A 16,957-nucleotide genomic window follows, 5' to 3' on the forward strand; every position below is an offset into this window, starting at 1 on the left:
TTGAGACATTCGGGAACTGGGCTAAACCTCTAGTCTGAAGGCGGAATAAGGATTTAGGATCATCGATTATAGACCTTTACATATTTAAATTTCGTTAACCTAATCCTATACTGTCAACTTTTACTGGCGAAATATTCTCGAAGATAAGATTAAGTCTATCTGGCTGGACCCTAAGAGCCCAAATAGACTCCGCCTGATCCTCAAGATTATTTAGCCTGTAAAATTTAACAGTATAGATTTATCCCAGAGTCATACACTCAGGGCTTAGGATCATCGATTAGAAGCCCTTAGCATACATTTCCTTTACCTAATCCTTTACTGCCAAATTTTACAGGATAAATATTCTTGAGGATCACCCTGGATATATTTTGGCCCTAAGGATACTCGAAAATATCCAAATTCCCGCTAGAGAGCGTAACCCTCAAGGTAGGTGATCTCACATCAAATTTGAATTTAAATACGTAACCGATGTGACTTAGTAGCTGAACCATTACATAATTTTTTATTTAATTTAATTTTAACAATAACAGAGTTACACATAGCTAGACCTTCTCGAGATTGATCATCATCTCGTGAGTGGAAAATCGCGCCCCACTCTTCTGCGACCAAACTCGCGGCACATCCGAGTGCCTTCGAAACGCGATCGTTAGTCAGACCAAAGATTAGATTCGAGTTGTTCGGATCAGTTGAATCGCTCTGGAGTAGTGAAAAGTGATCGCGAGCTAACCTCCCCGCGGACAGCCCTGCAAATTTTCCCGCCACTCTCACCTTACTTCTTGATTCTGTTTTTATTAAAAATCCGGGTTGCAGCGTGAGATCGGAGGTAATGTTTTTTTTGTTCTCCAGCAATTTGTGCTGCAATTTTGTGATGTCGAGTGCAATTTTAGTGAGGTAAAATTGTGATACTGTGCTGGATTGTTGGGCGTCGCGAAAATGGAATTCTCTCAAGTGCATCGTCACGAGGCACATGGGAAATGTGCATTGAAACGGAAAGACCCTATTTGTTGCATCTGATGGATTGTCTGTTGAACAAAAACATCTCATTTCTTCACGTCGCGTCCTTCCCTGTCCATGGTTCTTTCCACAATATTGTTGTGTTCCTAATATGCTTCCTATACCTTTCAGTCAAAGAAATCACTCTTTGGCTTGTGACTTTTCATTCTGGTTGATTGAATGGGATTTCTTCGAAAAATAGTATAAATTATATTCTAATAAATCCATGGGATATATTGATGGTGAATTACTGCTACTTTGGTACTTTTGATAAGGTTTTCATAAATTACTCGTATTCAGTGATAGACAAGATATAATTTTCTCTTAAACTTTGCAGAACATCCTAAGTTCATTAAGGTGCCGCTCATGGCGGTACAACCGCACGTACACCATACAATATGCGGCAAATGCTTCATAATATCCAAACATATTCTAAAAAGCAATTGAAAGTTTTTAAGTATAAGTGATTAGAAAAAATCATGTGCAAAAAAATAAGTAACTGTTGTAGTTTTAGAAGAACTTATACATAGTTTTTTAAAACATATTTTTAAATTTTGCATCCCGCGGTAAAATTAAACTTTTTTGATTACTAAAGGAAACTTTAAAAAAGAACATTTTTTGATAACGTTTTGTCAACATTTTTGATCAAATTTGTAAAAAATTAATAGAGACCCAGCTGATTTGTATCACATTCCTATCAAAATATTTTTTAAAGAAAATACAAAAAAAAAATAAAATAAATAAATTAAATAAATGAATGGTTGTTCGAAAAGTTCGCGCAAAAAAACATGAAAGAATATTACATAATTACAATAAAAATAAATAATGTTCAAAAACTTTACCACAGTTGACACAATTCCCTTGGAATAATTCAAAACCATTCCGGAGGGGTGTTTTCGGAAGTTCAGCGATATATACTTTCACCTGTGTTAACACACTTGCACATTAAAATTTTAATATGATTCACATTAATTGTCGCTGGTGAGAGTCCAAATTGTGTAATTTGTGTGTTTGGATCATTTTATATTCAAAATTTGATCTATTTGTTGATAAAAAGGTAGACTTGGCCCGCAAAATTTGATATAAATTGATTGGTTCAGCTACTAAGTCACATCGGTTACGTATTTAAATTCAAATTTGATGTGAGATCACCTACCTTGAGGGTTACGCACTCTAGCGGGAATTTGGATATTTTCGAGTATCCTTAGGGCCAAAATATATTCAGGGTGATCCTCAAGAATATTTAGCCTGTAAAATTTACCAGTAAAGGATTAGGTAAAGGAAATTTATGCTAAGGGCTTCTAATCGATGATCCGAAGTCCTCAGTGTCCTCAGAATGCAAAAAATTAATGGGATTTTCTCTTTAATTTTTTAATGTGAAAAATATTTATGCTTTAGGTAAATTTAAACTTATTTTTGCAGGCTAAGTCCACTTCTTTATCAATAAATAGAAAAACCCCAAATATTAAGTGACTCAAAGACACAAATAGCGTATTTGGACGCTCACAAGCGACAATTAATGTGAATCACATTAAAATTTTAATGTGTAATGTGATAACGCCGTAAGGCTGCTATAGCTTCTTTATTAGATTTGAACCATTGGTAACAGAGGAATGTCTTTATGATTTTGGACGGACAGAAATACCTGAAGATCAAATCCAGTAGAGGAATTCTGTAACGCTCTGGCAATGCCATATAACAAATTGGGTTCGAATTTTAGGAGAGCTTTTTCGAAAATGCGATTCTGTAGCCATGATATTGCCATTTCAGCTCACGTGGCATTGTCAGAAGTCACATATTTGAGATTTCTGGCAATAAAAAAGACAATGAATTTCGTTAACCAAATCAACCAAGACGTACTGTATTTTCATAAAATCATCAAGTAAGGCGTCTTCTACGGGGGGATTTCGAAATGCACCCCACTGTGCTATGCACCGGTGAGTCTCGGGAAATCTCCCTAGTGGTTCATGCCTGAGATAATTTTTCTCCATCCTCTGTTGTAAATTCTCAAAGTGTGCTCTAACTAAAATAGATAGTCTGGAAGACTTTCTATTTTATTTTGAAACGTTTCAAACGTCAATCACACAGTGTTTTACAGTCAAAGAATTTGTTTAAAAGTGGTAAAGTTAATATTTATGCCTGGTGACGAACACTTTATAAGGAAGAGGAGATGAGGCACCCATCCTCTATATCAAAACCGTCTTACCGCAGGATTTTATGCCAATATTGTTGCTAAATTAAGAAAATATCCAAAGTTTTTATTTTTCTATAAATCAACTTTATTCTATTTAACTATTTCTTTATTTCTATTTAATGATGTCTAGTTAACAATTCGATCACATTAAGAAGGTTTAACGATACATTCAGAAGAGAGATCGATACCGTGTCCCTATTTCACCTGCTTTTCGACTTTTGATAATTTGAAAATAGATCACGAGAAAAACATCTCTTGAAAAACAAAAAAACGATTTGAAATCGCTTAAAATGTCAAAATATTTGAACATAAACAAATGGAGCTTTCGAAGAGGGAGATTTTAAGCGCCAAAAGATAGGCAAAATTGCACCGGTCTAAAGCTCAGTGGGGGACTTTTGTGTCAAAATGGCGATTCCGAAATAAAATCCTCCCGTTTAGATGCTGCCTAAAGGTGGAAATGTCAAAATTCTGTCAAAAATGGAATTTTTGATAAAAATTACTCCCAATGTGTAGAGTGTAGACCCCTTAAGAGAGATGCTAAATAATCGACTCTCATTTAAAATTCTACCGTTTATTTACATATATATTTTTAAGCGAACTTTTCAGACAACCTGTTGATTTTATTGTGATTAGCGACGATGAATTGTATACTGGTCCCTTCATTTTGGAGCAATAAAATCAAAAAGCCGAGGAGAAGTAATGGCGCTATTCCAATGAAAAATGACCATGTTTTTTAGCACATTACTGTTCTCAAGTACTAAAAAAGACCATGTCTGTTCCCATACGTAATTTCAAGGAAAATAACAAGTAAAGAATATTAATGCTGCTGGCCGACTTTTCACCACTGAGAACTCTCGGGAAAACTCATGGAAAACCTGGGAAAATCCGGCGTTGAGGCTAAAGTTGTCAACTCCCGGCCATCCAACTGCATCAAACCAACAAGCTGACATGACGTTACTCCACACTGACTGAATGTTAGATGTCATTGTGATCAGGTGAACGCTTGCTTAAACTTTTCTTGTGTGTCAGTTCCTGTCATGACTATTTGGTGATTTTGAAACTGGGGAAAATATGAAGTTGTTGTGTAGAGAGAAGAACCTTACAACTTGTCAATCATGATAAAGACAATGTAGAAAATACTATGAAAGTGAAAACATTAAATTAATCTTGTCGATTTCCCAACCGACATTAATCGAAATTACATGTGGGAACAGTCATGGTCTTTTTAGTACTAGAGAACAGTAATGTACTAAAAAAGCATGCTCATTTTTTCATTGGAATAGCACCATAAAACCTTGTAAAACTTCTGCTTAGTGAACAATCTATAAAATGAAAATGTTTATGATATTAGGTACCTAAAATTTACCAACGATAAACCCCTTGCAGTAACAAGAAACACTCTTATTCTTTCTTTTGCGAAGAAATCGTGACTATAATTAACAATTGCCGATTAGTGTCCACTTATTTACTTCTTTTACTTTTTTCTTCCTTCCTCATCCGAAGTGCGTCTTTTCCCCCGGTAAAATCACTTCGATCCATCGAGCAAGATGAGGAAATCACCTGCAGGTGATTTCCTGCGTGATCCTCTCGAAACTCCTTTCCCGCCGGAAACTCTTTCACTTGGGCTTGATCACCCAGCAATTGTGTGACTTGACTGGATAATTGGGCAGACCGGCTTTGGTTTCGGTGGGTTGGTTGGTGACACTAAAAAAAATTATATAGAATTATTCAATTGAGCCCTCTCACCAACATTGAACTTGACTGGAAGCATTCCACATGGCACAAAATGCTGCGTAAGTGACTTAATCACACACATGAACACTTTCGACAACAAACCTCATTATATTGTGGACTTGTTTTGGCTTGTAGATAGTGACAAAGTGCTCAAATTGATTAAGGAAATTTCACATTGAAAATGTAATCCGTAAAGTTCATTGAATTTTTGGCTTAAAGATTTTTCATTTAGGAGTTCAAAGCCCTGCGAGAGTGTCTTAATTCCTTTCTGGAACAAAAATCTCTTGTCTTATCAATAAATATGAAATTCCCTGATGAACCCCAATTTATAATCATTTTATTTAAAGTATGAAAAAAAATTCCGCTGAATTGATTGAGAGACGCTGTGATAGCCAGATGAAACATTTCATCTGCCCTTCCGGGACATTTGGAACCAACATGAAACATTTGATGGACAATTCGCTTGATAAATCAAGAAGCATTTTTTGCATTCTCTCAATTCTAAAAATTCCAAATAAGCAGCAGCTGAGATGATAACTCTGAGCGAAAAATTGAAATTCACAATATGATTCATCCGTTGAATATTCAAACATTTTTGAGTTGTGTCTCCGGGAATCGCATGAGAAGTACCTGGAAGTAGCGTCTTGGACATGGAAAAATGAATGAGTGACTATAGGCAGTTTAATAGATTTCCTTTTGAGGCCAATATGGGTCTTTTGATGGATATACGCAACAATCGATCGATTGTCTTCCACCTCCTCAAAAAGCATGAATTTCCTTCTCGATAATCTTTTTGGCTCATGAATATTTCAATGGGGCTTTTATGATTGATTCAGATGACAGAATTGGAGAAAAACGAGACGTCCGATGATGCAGAGCAGCCCCTTAGCAAGAGCCAACCCTCCGAAGGAGAGCCCGAAAGCGATGAGGGTGGCATCCTCAAAGATAACCGCAAGAATTCCAGAGATAGCAGGTAAAGTTAATAATTTCTCAACTCTCATTCAGACACTTGTTACATAAGACTTTTACTGTGCTTACTCGTAAATACTAGATACAATCTTTAATTGATTATTTCTCACGCTTGTGAAGAATATAAATTGCAGATTATAGTTCTATCAGTTGAGATACAATACTCTTACTACATTCATCTTATCATAGAAGATGAATCCAAAGGCAAAAGCATTGAGCACATGTCAGCCTTTAGCACATGTAAATTGGGCATAATGCCCTACGCACAATGTTTTTAAACTGCTCGAAACTTGGCTCGAACTCCACGAGAGAGAAGTTTCCACAATCCTTTTCAAATTTTCACGGTCTTGACTGCCAAACGGAGAGAGATATTGACTTCCAGTCTTCGGAGACCCCTCCACAAGTCAACATTCTCTAGCGAACTAATTTACCCAAATTACCTCCAAAAACAAATTTTTTGACTTATTTCCAAATTGGCCCAATCGATTTCAATTATTTTCAGATGTGTTTTGTAGTTTGTTTTAGTCCATCTTTTACCGGCTAAAACGTCATCTTGGAGTATTCAAGGTCGAAGGTCAACCACCCTGGAGGGTCTAATTTTCACCCGATTTGGTCAAATTAATAATTATTAAAAGGGATGAGAAAGCGTCCCAGGCTTTGCGAAATGCTTCAACTCGTGACTTAGATGCTATACCTAAAAAATACTTTCGCATCATTTACCGTTTTCCAGTTCTGAACCGATTTAAATCGATTGATAAATCAGTCAAAAGATTCCACAAAATAGTTTAAAGAGTACTAAAAATCATTTTCAGACAAAAATTATTCATCGGTTTATTGGCGGTTCATTACCAGTTCACAACTGTTTTAAACCGATTTATAAATCAATCAAAAAAGGGACAGATAATCCTAACCGGCTTATGTAGGTGAGATTCTTAACATGAGCTAACTTGGAATGCATGCAAATTCCATTTAGAGCTGAAGTTGTGGGATGCCATTCAGTTATTTTGAATCAAATTCGTGAAATTATACAAATTTTGTATTTAAACCAAAATATCAAAGATTTGGATAGAGTGACAGAAAAGTGATATATGGGTGAAATGTAGACCAGAATGATCTCTATAATTTTGCTGTAGAATTTGATCTCATCGATTAATCAGATGCCGAGATAATCGAGGTTGTTTATTTCTGAACTCGTTTTTCGACCAGATCGCCCCAAGTGTTCATTTGATGAACTTCAACTATATCAAAAAATTGTTGTATTTTGTGAGACTTTCCATTTAAAACCCTATTTTAAGTATCTTGGTCGAGTAGAAGCAGTCAAATTGGTATCTGAGTGGTTTCAAAGCCTTATTATGGGAAAAGTCGATTTTTTCACACTTAAACGATAAAATCGGATAGATCGCATTATCTGATCGAAAAATGATGTATGCACGAAATGTAGACACGAATGTTCTCTACAATTATGTCGAAGTAATCATCAAAATCGGCTCAGTGGCAGTCGAGATAATTGAGGTTATGTGATATTGAAATTGGTTTTTCGACTGTGGCGCCCCTGGTGTTGGTCCCACGAAGTTCAAATGTTCTAGAAAGTTGTATAATTTGGTGAGATCTTTCGTTTAAGCGCTCATTCATCAAAATCGGTCAAATAGAACCGGAGATATGATTTTTTGAATTTCGTGAAGTCTGACCCCTCATATCTCCGGTTCTATTATAACCACAGCGCACATACGCCCCATTTTGGAAACGTCCTAGACTGGACTATAACACTATAAAATTTCATTAACTTGCACAAAGGAACTTTTGAGAAAAATGAGTTTGAATTTCGATGAATTTTGACGCTATCGCAGCGCCACCTGTGGTGAATTTTTGAACTTCCATCTGAAAGTGCTCATCGAGACGAAACCAAAAAGCCAAAATTTAGGTCGATATGTTAATAAGAACCGGAGATAGGGGCCGATCAATATTCGAACTTTGACCCCTTATAGCTCGGGTCAGGGGTTATGGATCGACTTAAGTATTTTTTTGTTTGATAGATATAATCAGCGGCTACAACTTACTAAAATTTCAGCCCGATTGCATAAAGGGATTTTTGAATTATGTAACTTAGAAAATTGAAAAATCTTCTTTTTAATAATAGCGCCCCTAGCGGTGGTTTTATGAACTTGCGATGTTAGAAGGGGAAGTGGCATTTCACGAGAGCTTTCCAAAAAGCCCTCACTTTTTAAATTCTGACAATTAGAACCGGAGTTATGGCCATTTTAAGAAAATTTTTTGGGCCCTTATATCTCGGGTCACGGCTATCAGGGGACCTCAAGTTTGGTATTGATCGAAAGCCCTAAGACCCAGCTATAACATACTAAAATTTGAGCCCGATCGATGCCATAGAGGCAGAGTCATTAAGAAAACAAAAAAAATGGGTGTATTCAAAATGGCGGAAGTAGGGGTGGGGGTGGGGGGTCAATGCACCAAATTGCAATTTTCATACGATATATAACCTTTACCGAAAACCGCAAGCCGATATCTCTTTTAGTTTGGGAGCTATTAAGCTCCGAAGACCGAACGGACGGACGGCCGGGAACGTAACTTAGCCACCCATATATTCTTGATCAGGAAGTGATGAAACACATTTTGGCCAAATTTGAGCTCGATCGGACGACATGAAATTTTGTTAGGATTATAGTAGATTATATAAAATATGATTCATCTTTTCGAAAATTTTATTGGGGAATTATACTTATTATTACTAGTTGCAATCTCACGTCTTGTAGACGTACAATCGTTAAATTTTCAATAATTTTAATAATCCGATTTTAATAATATTTAATGCAAAATAATTGAACAAAATTAGGTTAAAGCTTTATCTGCACACAAAATGATAGTTATTATTTTTCTTTAAATTGACCCATATACCCGGCTTAAGAGCACCGGAAAAAGAAATTGTAACTATAATGTTAACGTGATCCTTTTATATTAATTTAGCAGTACAAAGTTATTTGAAATTGTTTCTAAAATGGAATATTGACTTTCTTACTGTACTTATACAGTGAAAAGAAAAATGCAGGAAGAAATTTTCTTAAGTGTAGCTTGTACTTATTCCTGATCTTCCCTCGTTCTTTTCACCTAATATCACCACTTACTTCTTTTTATTGTATATCCTAGTTTTTCAACGTCTATTAAAAATTTAAATAAAAACCAATCAATTCTAGAACTAATTTTTAAAACTTGCAATAAAACCAAAAGCGCATTTCACTCTATCCAGGATTTTGCGATTGTTAAATGAGCATTTTCATTTCTTTCTATTGAAAATAATTCATCATTTTGAACAATTTGAATATATACACTGACAAGGGAGGTCATCGAGTCATCAAATTCAGATTGGCTTCATATTGAGAACATAGACGCGGATAGGGATCATAAGGATCGTGTCATACTCAAAAAGTGCTAAATTTTTTTTTCCTTTGCAAAAAAAGCAATCAAAGGATTCCATAAAATGTTAATGATAAAGAAAGTTCTAGAGAGCCAGCAGGAGCAGTCGTGGTGCAGCGGGCTAGCGGACGGTGTTTACAACGCAAAGGTCCCGAGTTCGATTCTTGCTTTGTGCCGCCTTATTGTTTTTTTTTCTTCTATTATTTTTTTATCTGTTTTTTTTTTTGTCGGATTTTTTTTTCATTGACCGTAATTTTTCCTTAGTGTATCTATATTTGCTTTGCACTGTAATATACTCCTAATATGAATGTTTAACTAAAGTAAGTTTCTTAAAAGTTCTTCAACGCGTCTGCTTGTTTTAATTTTTTTTTAAGGAATAGAAATTAAGAATTCATCCATATACGGTCTTATTGGTCCTAGATATACATAGCGTTATTTTTATTTGCTTTTTTAAATCACTTGCCTAAGCAATGTGTCTTGCATAATATCTCAATAAATCTATGTACAAAGCGATAGAGAATTATTATAATTAGCAATCTGCACAAAATCAAGATATGTTGAATTTTGTTATATTTGAAAATTCAATTCAATATTGTTTTGAAAAAGTTTATTGGGAGCTTTTGCCTAAATTGATTGTGAGTCATACTTTAATTCGATGTGCTCATTGTGAACATTGTCCTGTGTTTTAATCATTTCTTTACAAAAGTCCTCAATGCACAAATTAGTTTAATAACTAATTAGTGCATGTGGATTTCTGTAAAGAAATGATTAAAACAGAATGTACAGTCACAATGTGCACATCGAATAAAAGATATGCTTTTACAATCAGTTTGAGAGCAAGTTTCCAAATAAACTTTTGTAAAACAGTATTGACTTGGATTTTCAAATTTTTCGGGCCTCTCATCAACATATCCTGATTTGTGCCATGCATATTTGAAACTGCATTTAAATCTTTCTGCAGACAATTGATTAAAAATGAGTGAGTGTTTTTTAAATTCTCTATCTCTTGTGCATAGATTTATTGAGATATTATGCAAGACACATTGCTTAGGCAAGTGATTTAAAAAAGCAAATAAAAATAACGCTATGTATATCTAGGACCAATAAGACCGTATATGGATGAATTCTTAATTTCTATTCCTTAAAAAAAATTAAAACAAGCAGACGCGTTGAAGAACTTTTAAGAAACTTACTTTAGTTAAACATTCATATTAGGAGTATATTACAGTGCAAAGCAAATATAGATACACTAAGGAAAAATTACGGTCAATGAAAAAAAAATCCGACAAAAAAAAAAACAGATAAAAAAATAATAGAAGAAAAAAAAACAATAAGGCGGCACAAAGCAAGAATCGAACTCGGGACCTTTGCGTTGTAAACACCGTCCGCTAGCCCGCTGCACCACGACTGCTCCTGCTGGCTCTCTAGAACTTTCTTTATCATTAACATTTTATGGAATCCTTTGATTGCTTTTTTTGCAAAGGAAAAAAAAATTTAGCACTTTTTGAGTATGACACGATCCTTATGATCCCTATCCGCGTCTATGTTCTCAATATGAAACCAATCTGAATTTGATGACTCGATGACCTCCCTTGTGAGAAAAAAAGGGAGTGCGATTAACATTTTTTCCTCATAACTTTAACACTTTTTAGGTGTAAAAATATATCAACATTTTTTAATGTTAATTTTACACCTCTTTAAGGGTAAAATTAATATGAAAAAGAGTAACTTTAACCCCTAATACACCTAAAAGGGTAATCTTTACACCGATTTTGGATCAATATTGCAGGGTAAAATTAACATTTGCGGAATGTTATTTTAACTTTTTCGGATTTCTCTCAGTGTACAATTCGAATATCGAACAAATTCAATTATACGTATATGCAGAGAATTTATTTGGATTTATTTTTCTTTAAAACGATTTAATAACTTTCATTTGAATATGAAAGACCCCCTCAGTCCCGTAAAAGTAGTACCTTTGTGAGAACTTTCTGATTAATGAGAAATGATTTCTAAAATTATTTTGGCATTGTTAAAAATCTTATCAAAAAGATCATACACGACCATGTAGAAAAAATAAGAGTTACCTTAAAAGAACCCTAATTTTCAATGATTTTAACCAGAAACAATTTGTTAAAAAAATACTTTGTATAATAATTTTTTTCGGAATAAAAAATTTTCAAAACTTACGATTTTTTAAGACACAGTGAACAATTAAAAACTATAAAACTATTTTTGTACCGAAATTTAAGTGTTAATGTCTGCCTCTGCGACGAGATTTACTGCAATCAACTGAAAGAGTATTCTAGTAGCGAAGACGGTAAAACGAGGAGTTCTAAATTGAATGCTATAAACCCCTTAGCTGAGATCAAAACAACGAATATGTGTCCCGGATAGTGTTATACAGAAAGTTGGCGCGCGCGCAGTCACGAGTTCGATTGCAGATATCACAAACTTTTTACATATTTATCAATCGAACTAAAATAAAAAGAAAACTCTAAGAAAATGTTGAAAAAGGGGCCCCCATAAGTGTGCGAGCTGTCCACAGCGAAGAGTGCCTGTGTGCGAAGATGCTGTGGAGAAGTGCTCCTGCACACGATTATCTGGGTATTTGTGCCTCTCCTCAGGGTCACTGTGAGAATCCGTTGTGGTGGGCCATTTGGGTGACGGAAGAGGCAAGAAGCAGCCCACTCGGCTGAGTTTTTGGAAGTTCGTCACTCACACACTCTGTATGGAGGCAGTGGCAGTTGGGCTTCCCAGTCACTGCGAAGCACGCGGGCTGACGAAGTATCTGGGATAGAGGATTGCGTAAGGTCAACCGAACTTCCACGCGGTGTGTGATCCATTAAAAAAAAACAAGTGCCGAAAAAACCAACATATTTTTTTACATTTGGCGCAGTAAGTCGCACCCTGTGACATGAAGTGACCAGAAAGTAATTCCCTGGCGGACTGCATTCCTGGATACAGTGTTGTGTGACAATGACGAGAATCACGGAGAATAGTGTAATCAAGTGCCGGTTCGGGCGGCGTCAGAAGTGCCCTCCTGTGCCCGAGGAGGACTGTGAAGACCATGCAAGACTCTTGCATCAGAATCACGCGGGAAAGTGTCCCAAATATAGCTGTGCCTTCCTCAGCCAGTGAGTATCGATAAGTTCCCAGACACAGCATGATACTGATAAGACAACGCCATATGGAATGGCATTAATTGGCATTGAACCCAGCAAATGAACTCGCGATTTGCACTTTTTGCATAATTCATATGCAACAACTTGTGTAACAGTCTTATCAATTGAAAGAAAGTCCACGCAAAACTGGACAATTCACCAGCTGATCCCATTGACAAACTCACAAGACGGTCTCCCATCCAAAATGAATGACCCAATAGCGAGTACCGTGACCTTCCACGAGTCACAAATACCACTAATTGCTGAGCAAATACCCCACCTGGATATTCATGTGACACACGAATGTGCAATAAAAGAAAAGAATAAAAATCGCGATGAGAGAATATTTGCGCGCCAAAAATCTCACCAGAAAATTTTCCAACACTACAAAAATGTCATTATTTGCATAGAGATTTCTTCCTTATCGAGCTAATTTTTCTTCTTGGCACAAGTATTTACCTAAGAAAGCGTCTCAAGAGCAATTAAGAAAAATCATTTGTTTAGAGGTGAGACCAGACACCAAGTCACATTTAGGCAAAGGCTAAAAGGGCCCATTTGGAAATGACTTTGAAATTATGCTCAAGGATTTCAAGAAATCTTTTCATCATTAACCAATGGATGCCACCGTCAAAATTAGATTTCTGACTTCATAAATACGCAAAACGTGCTTCTAGTTTTCAAATTACAACTGACAGTTTATTTCTCTATTTACACTCGGATTTAATGAATTAAATATTAACCATATGTAGTTAAATGTTTAATTTGAGATTGATAACATAAGCCAATCAGGAAACGCTTCAGGACTAAAATATTTCATGAGATTAAATATTTAATATGCATTTGGACAATGCTACAGACTTGAACTCTAATGAATAGGGGAGACTGGGGCAAAATTTGTCAAAACGAAAATTTAATATTCACTATTTTCTAAAATAAAAGAGACTGAGGCTTGAAAATTTTATTATAGATAGCCTTCATGAACCTTCTTAAAATTACAAAGTTTCAAGGGATTCGAGGAAGGATTATGTAAAATAAAAAATAATGAAATTTTGAGCCCTTTTTTGAATATTTGGCTTACAGAAAATATCAATACTGATTAGCTCAATTTAAGCACATTTCTCGTTAAGATAGAGAAAATCATCTTCAACAAAGTTGTAGAGGAATAAATTTCCTATAAAAATATGTCTATTTGATATTTTTAACATTTGCGAGAGTAAAACGTCACAAATTATCCGCAGACTGACAAAATTTGCCCCAGCAATTTTGAGAATCTCTACAAAATCGACTTTTAGAAAATAATTCGAAAATCACATTTCTTTCGAGATACAGGAAAGTTGTCTTCTGCAATGTTGTAGAGCAGTAAATTTCCTATATGAACATGCTCATTATAAAACGTTTAAGTTTTCTCAGAGCTCGTGAAAGAATTAAATATGCGTTTTGACAGGTTTTGCCCCAGTCTCCCCTACAAGGAATCTAGAAAACAAACATATTTAATTAATCAAGGACATTATATTAGCAAAAGTGTCTTTAACGGTTTATTTTTTACTTCTCGAACATTATAGAGAGAGGTGTTTATAGTCTTTCAATTTTGAGTTAAATAGGACATAGGGGGAAGTGGGGCACTTTTGAAAGTGGGGCACCTTTGAAATTAGGATTTTTAACCTATTTTTGAATAAAATTGAGCTTTATCGTGATATAATTTAGATTCTCAATCTGTTTGTGCAATTAAATTATATCACGTTAAAGCTTAATTTTATTTAAAAATAGGTGAAAAATCCCAATTTCAAATGTACCCCACTTTCAAATGTGCCCCACTTCCCCCTACTGTTTCGGCTCTTTAATCACAAGGAGTCATATTTTAGCTATGTGTCCGTCCGTTCGTCCAATTTTGGCCATCTCTAGAGGTCAACAGGTTAGAGATACAGACTTGAAAACTTCGAGGGACCACCCCCCTATAAGTCAACCATAGGACCGTTATTATGCCCCTCATTCCTCCCAGAACTCCAATTCCCCTCCCAAATCCATGTCTCAAAGGCTATCAATGTGTCTTAGCTTTGTGAAGTTCTTGTGATTCAGACGCGGTAGGGGAAAGTGCCCATGCTTGATACTATAAAATGATATCTAGGAGTTGTGATTTTTTTTCTGATTAACACACAAACCGAAGCGATTCTTCCACTATGACAAAAAAATGTCTCACTTATTGGGTTCATAATTCCACCTCAAAAATAATTCCTGGAAATCTTTAGATTTTCTTCATGAAGAAAATAGAAATTCAGTAGCGATTTTTATACAAGTTGAGTCCGGGGCCTTCCTGTGTAATAATTGATTCGACAATTCTCGGAGGCCCATTTTCACTTCAAAAATTTCACCGGATACAAAAAATTGCACATGAATATTTAGACGGAACTCTAATCTATCTGCTTAAATCGTTTGTACGACTGGTTATTAGTTTTAAAATCACTTTTATGTAATTTTTCTAAGCCGTGTTTTTATGACATTAGGGCACTAGCGAAAACCATTTTTTCACTTTGAGCCCATGAAAATGTCACTCTGCAACCTTAAAATTCAGGCAACAGGGTTGAAAGCTATGTCAATTGTCGATAAAATTGGCGGATTTCAATAGGTGTAATTATGAAAGAATCACATCTAATGATAGAGTTGCCACATTTAAATTATCATTCATGGACCCTTCTTAAAATATAGGATGGACACAGGTAGACTTTATGAATTTGTCACCACCCTCAGAAACAGTGTCCCCAAGTAAAAATATTTTTATATTAATATTAATACTGATAAACCCTCTATGTGCCTATGATAACAATTTCCTGAACAGCGACATTCATTAAGAAATACTTATGAAATATCATGTATCGAAATTACAGTTTTGGTCCTATTTTTGATTTTTGCTTCCTGAACCTAGGAAAAAAGAGCTAGGATCCTATTTTTTTTAGGAAATGTGAGGCTTAGGACCAACTATTAAGATATATTGCTATGAGTCATAAATATTAATTAACATTGGAAAAAAATAATTGTTATTAAGCTTGGATCGTATCAAGCATGGGCACTTTCCCCTACTACTCAAATATTTTAATATATATTTTACAGCGGTCCAAATCCTAAAAAAAACAACGTGGTTATGAATTCGAGAATTTAGCAAATATTTTCCCCCTCTATTCTTTTTAATGTTTATCAATTCACAGTCGATATGAACCCATTGATTTGTAGATCACTCAAATTTACAAAGAAAAAGCTAGAAGCAGATTAATTAGCAAAATTAATTTTCGGTAAGTTTGCAAGCGTTCGAATGTCATCAGCCTTTATAAATTATATTTTTTTCTATTTTTTTCTAAAACAAAAATTCTATTCTATTAATTGAATACAAATAAAATATTAATAGGATTTTATAATAAAGATAAGAATTATTTTATTAGATTATTAGCTTTAGGAAGGAACAAGATGAAATGTAAAATTTAAAAGCTGACGATATTCATAGATCTGTCATATTCCTGTCCCTAGGAAATTGATTATCGGTTCATAACCCGTTGAAACCTATTTAAACTTGTCAGGGCTTTACAGACCTTTCCAAAGACGTCAAACTTTCCCCAATCGGTTGAGAATGTGCTCTGTAAAATCTTTTTTTGCTTTTGATCTTGAAAAAAAACGATTTTAAGGATTTACTAAAGGGTATTCTCGTCTACGGACGCAACACATCGCGCTAAAAGAAGTTTACAAAAGTTGCGAAATAAAACCATTTTTGGAAGGCTATCGGGTGGTATGTGAAAAAAATTAATGTAAGGAAATGAAAAGGGATAATACGAAATAAGGTGCTTATAGAGCAAAATTTAAATCGAGAATTTAAATTTAAATAGAGCAAAAAAACCCTAGGGTGAAGTGGGGCCATTTTCAGCTGTAGCGCTACATTTATATGCGTTTTTTTCGCATAGGGGAAAGTGCTCATGCTTTGAACAGTCCCAAGCTTTATAATAACTAATTTTTTCCTATGTTTTTCAATAAATATAACTTATTCCACCCATATTTTAAAGACTATGGGACAGTTTCCTGTTTTTAAAATGTATTGCGGAGTCACATTTATTCAGAAACATATGAAAAACTTAGTCATTGTAAAGCTTGGGATCGTGCAAATCATGGGCACTTTCCGCTATTTCTAAAGGGAACTGGGCTTTGACATAATGTAATTTAGCTCTACTAAACAATTTTAAAACTAAATAAAATAATTTCTAAAAACCACAACCTTTAGAAATAATGCGAAAAAATGTATATCAATGTTACCCCATAGCTCAAAAATTAGCTCTACCTCACCCTAAGCTTATTTTAATTATGCTAAGATCGACTTTTATGGGGGGGGGTCTCCCAAGAATGAATCAAACGGATCAAACGGAAAAACAGTATGACGTCACTTAATGGTACACAGGGTATACATAATAAATGATACTTAAATTGAAAAACTAAATGATAA

At 34.9% G+C, this 16,957-nt stretch overlaps 1 protein-coding gene across 3 annotated transcripts in view; it reads left to right on the forward strand.

The window, feature by feature from the left end:
• Positions 1 to 648: 648 nt before the first annotated feature.
• Positions 649 to 16,957, forward strand: part of LOC129807374 (glutathione hydrolase 1 proenzyme-like) — a 53,165-nt gene continuing 36,856 nt past the window's right edge. Inside the window, exons 1-2 of one of the 3 annotated variants that reach the window (XM_055856592.1) lie at positions 649 to 823; positions 5,758 to 5,894. In XM_055856592.1, coding sequence (XP_055712567.1) covers positions 5,758 to 5,894 — 137 coding nt within the window. In that variant the 5' untranslated portion in view covers positions 649 to 823. Of the gene's footprint in view, positions 824 to 5,757; positions 5,895 to 11,738; positions 12,454 to 16,957 lie in introns of those variants that run through there. The other 2 variants (XM_055856591.1, XM_055856590.1) reach the window with 2 other exon arrangements.

This window comes from Phlebotomus papatasi, chromosome 3 (genome assembly GCF_024763615.1).
Source record: "Phlebotomus papatasi isolate M1 chromosome 3, Ppap_2.1, whole genome shotgun sequence".
In the NCBI taxonomy this organism is placed as follows: Eukaryota; Metazoa; Arthropoda; class Insecta; order Diptera; family Psychodidae; genus Phlebotomus; species Phlebotomus papatasi.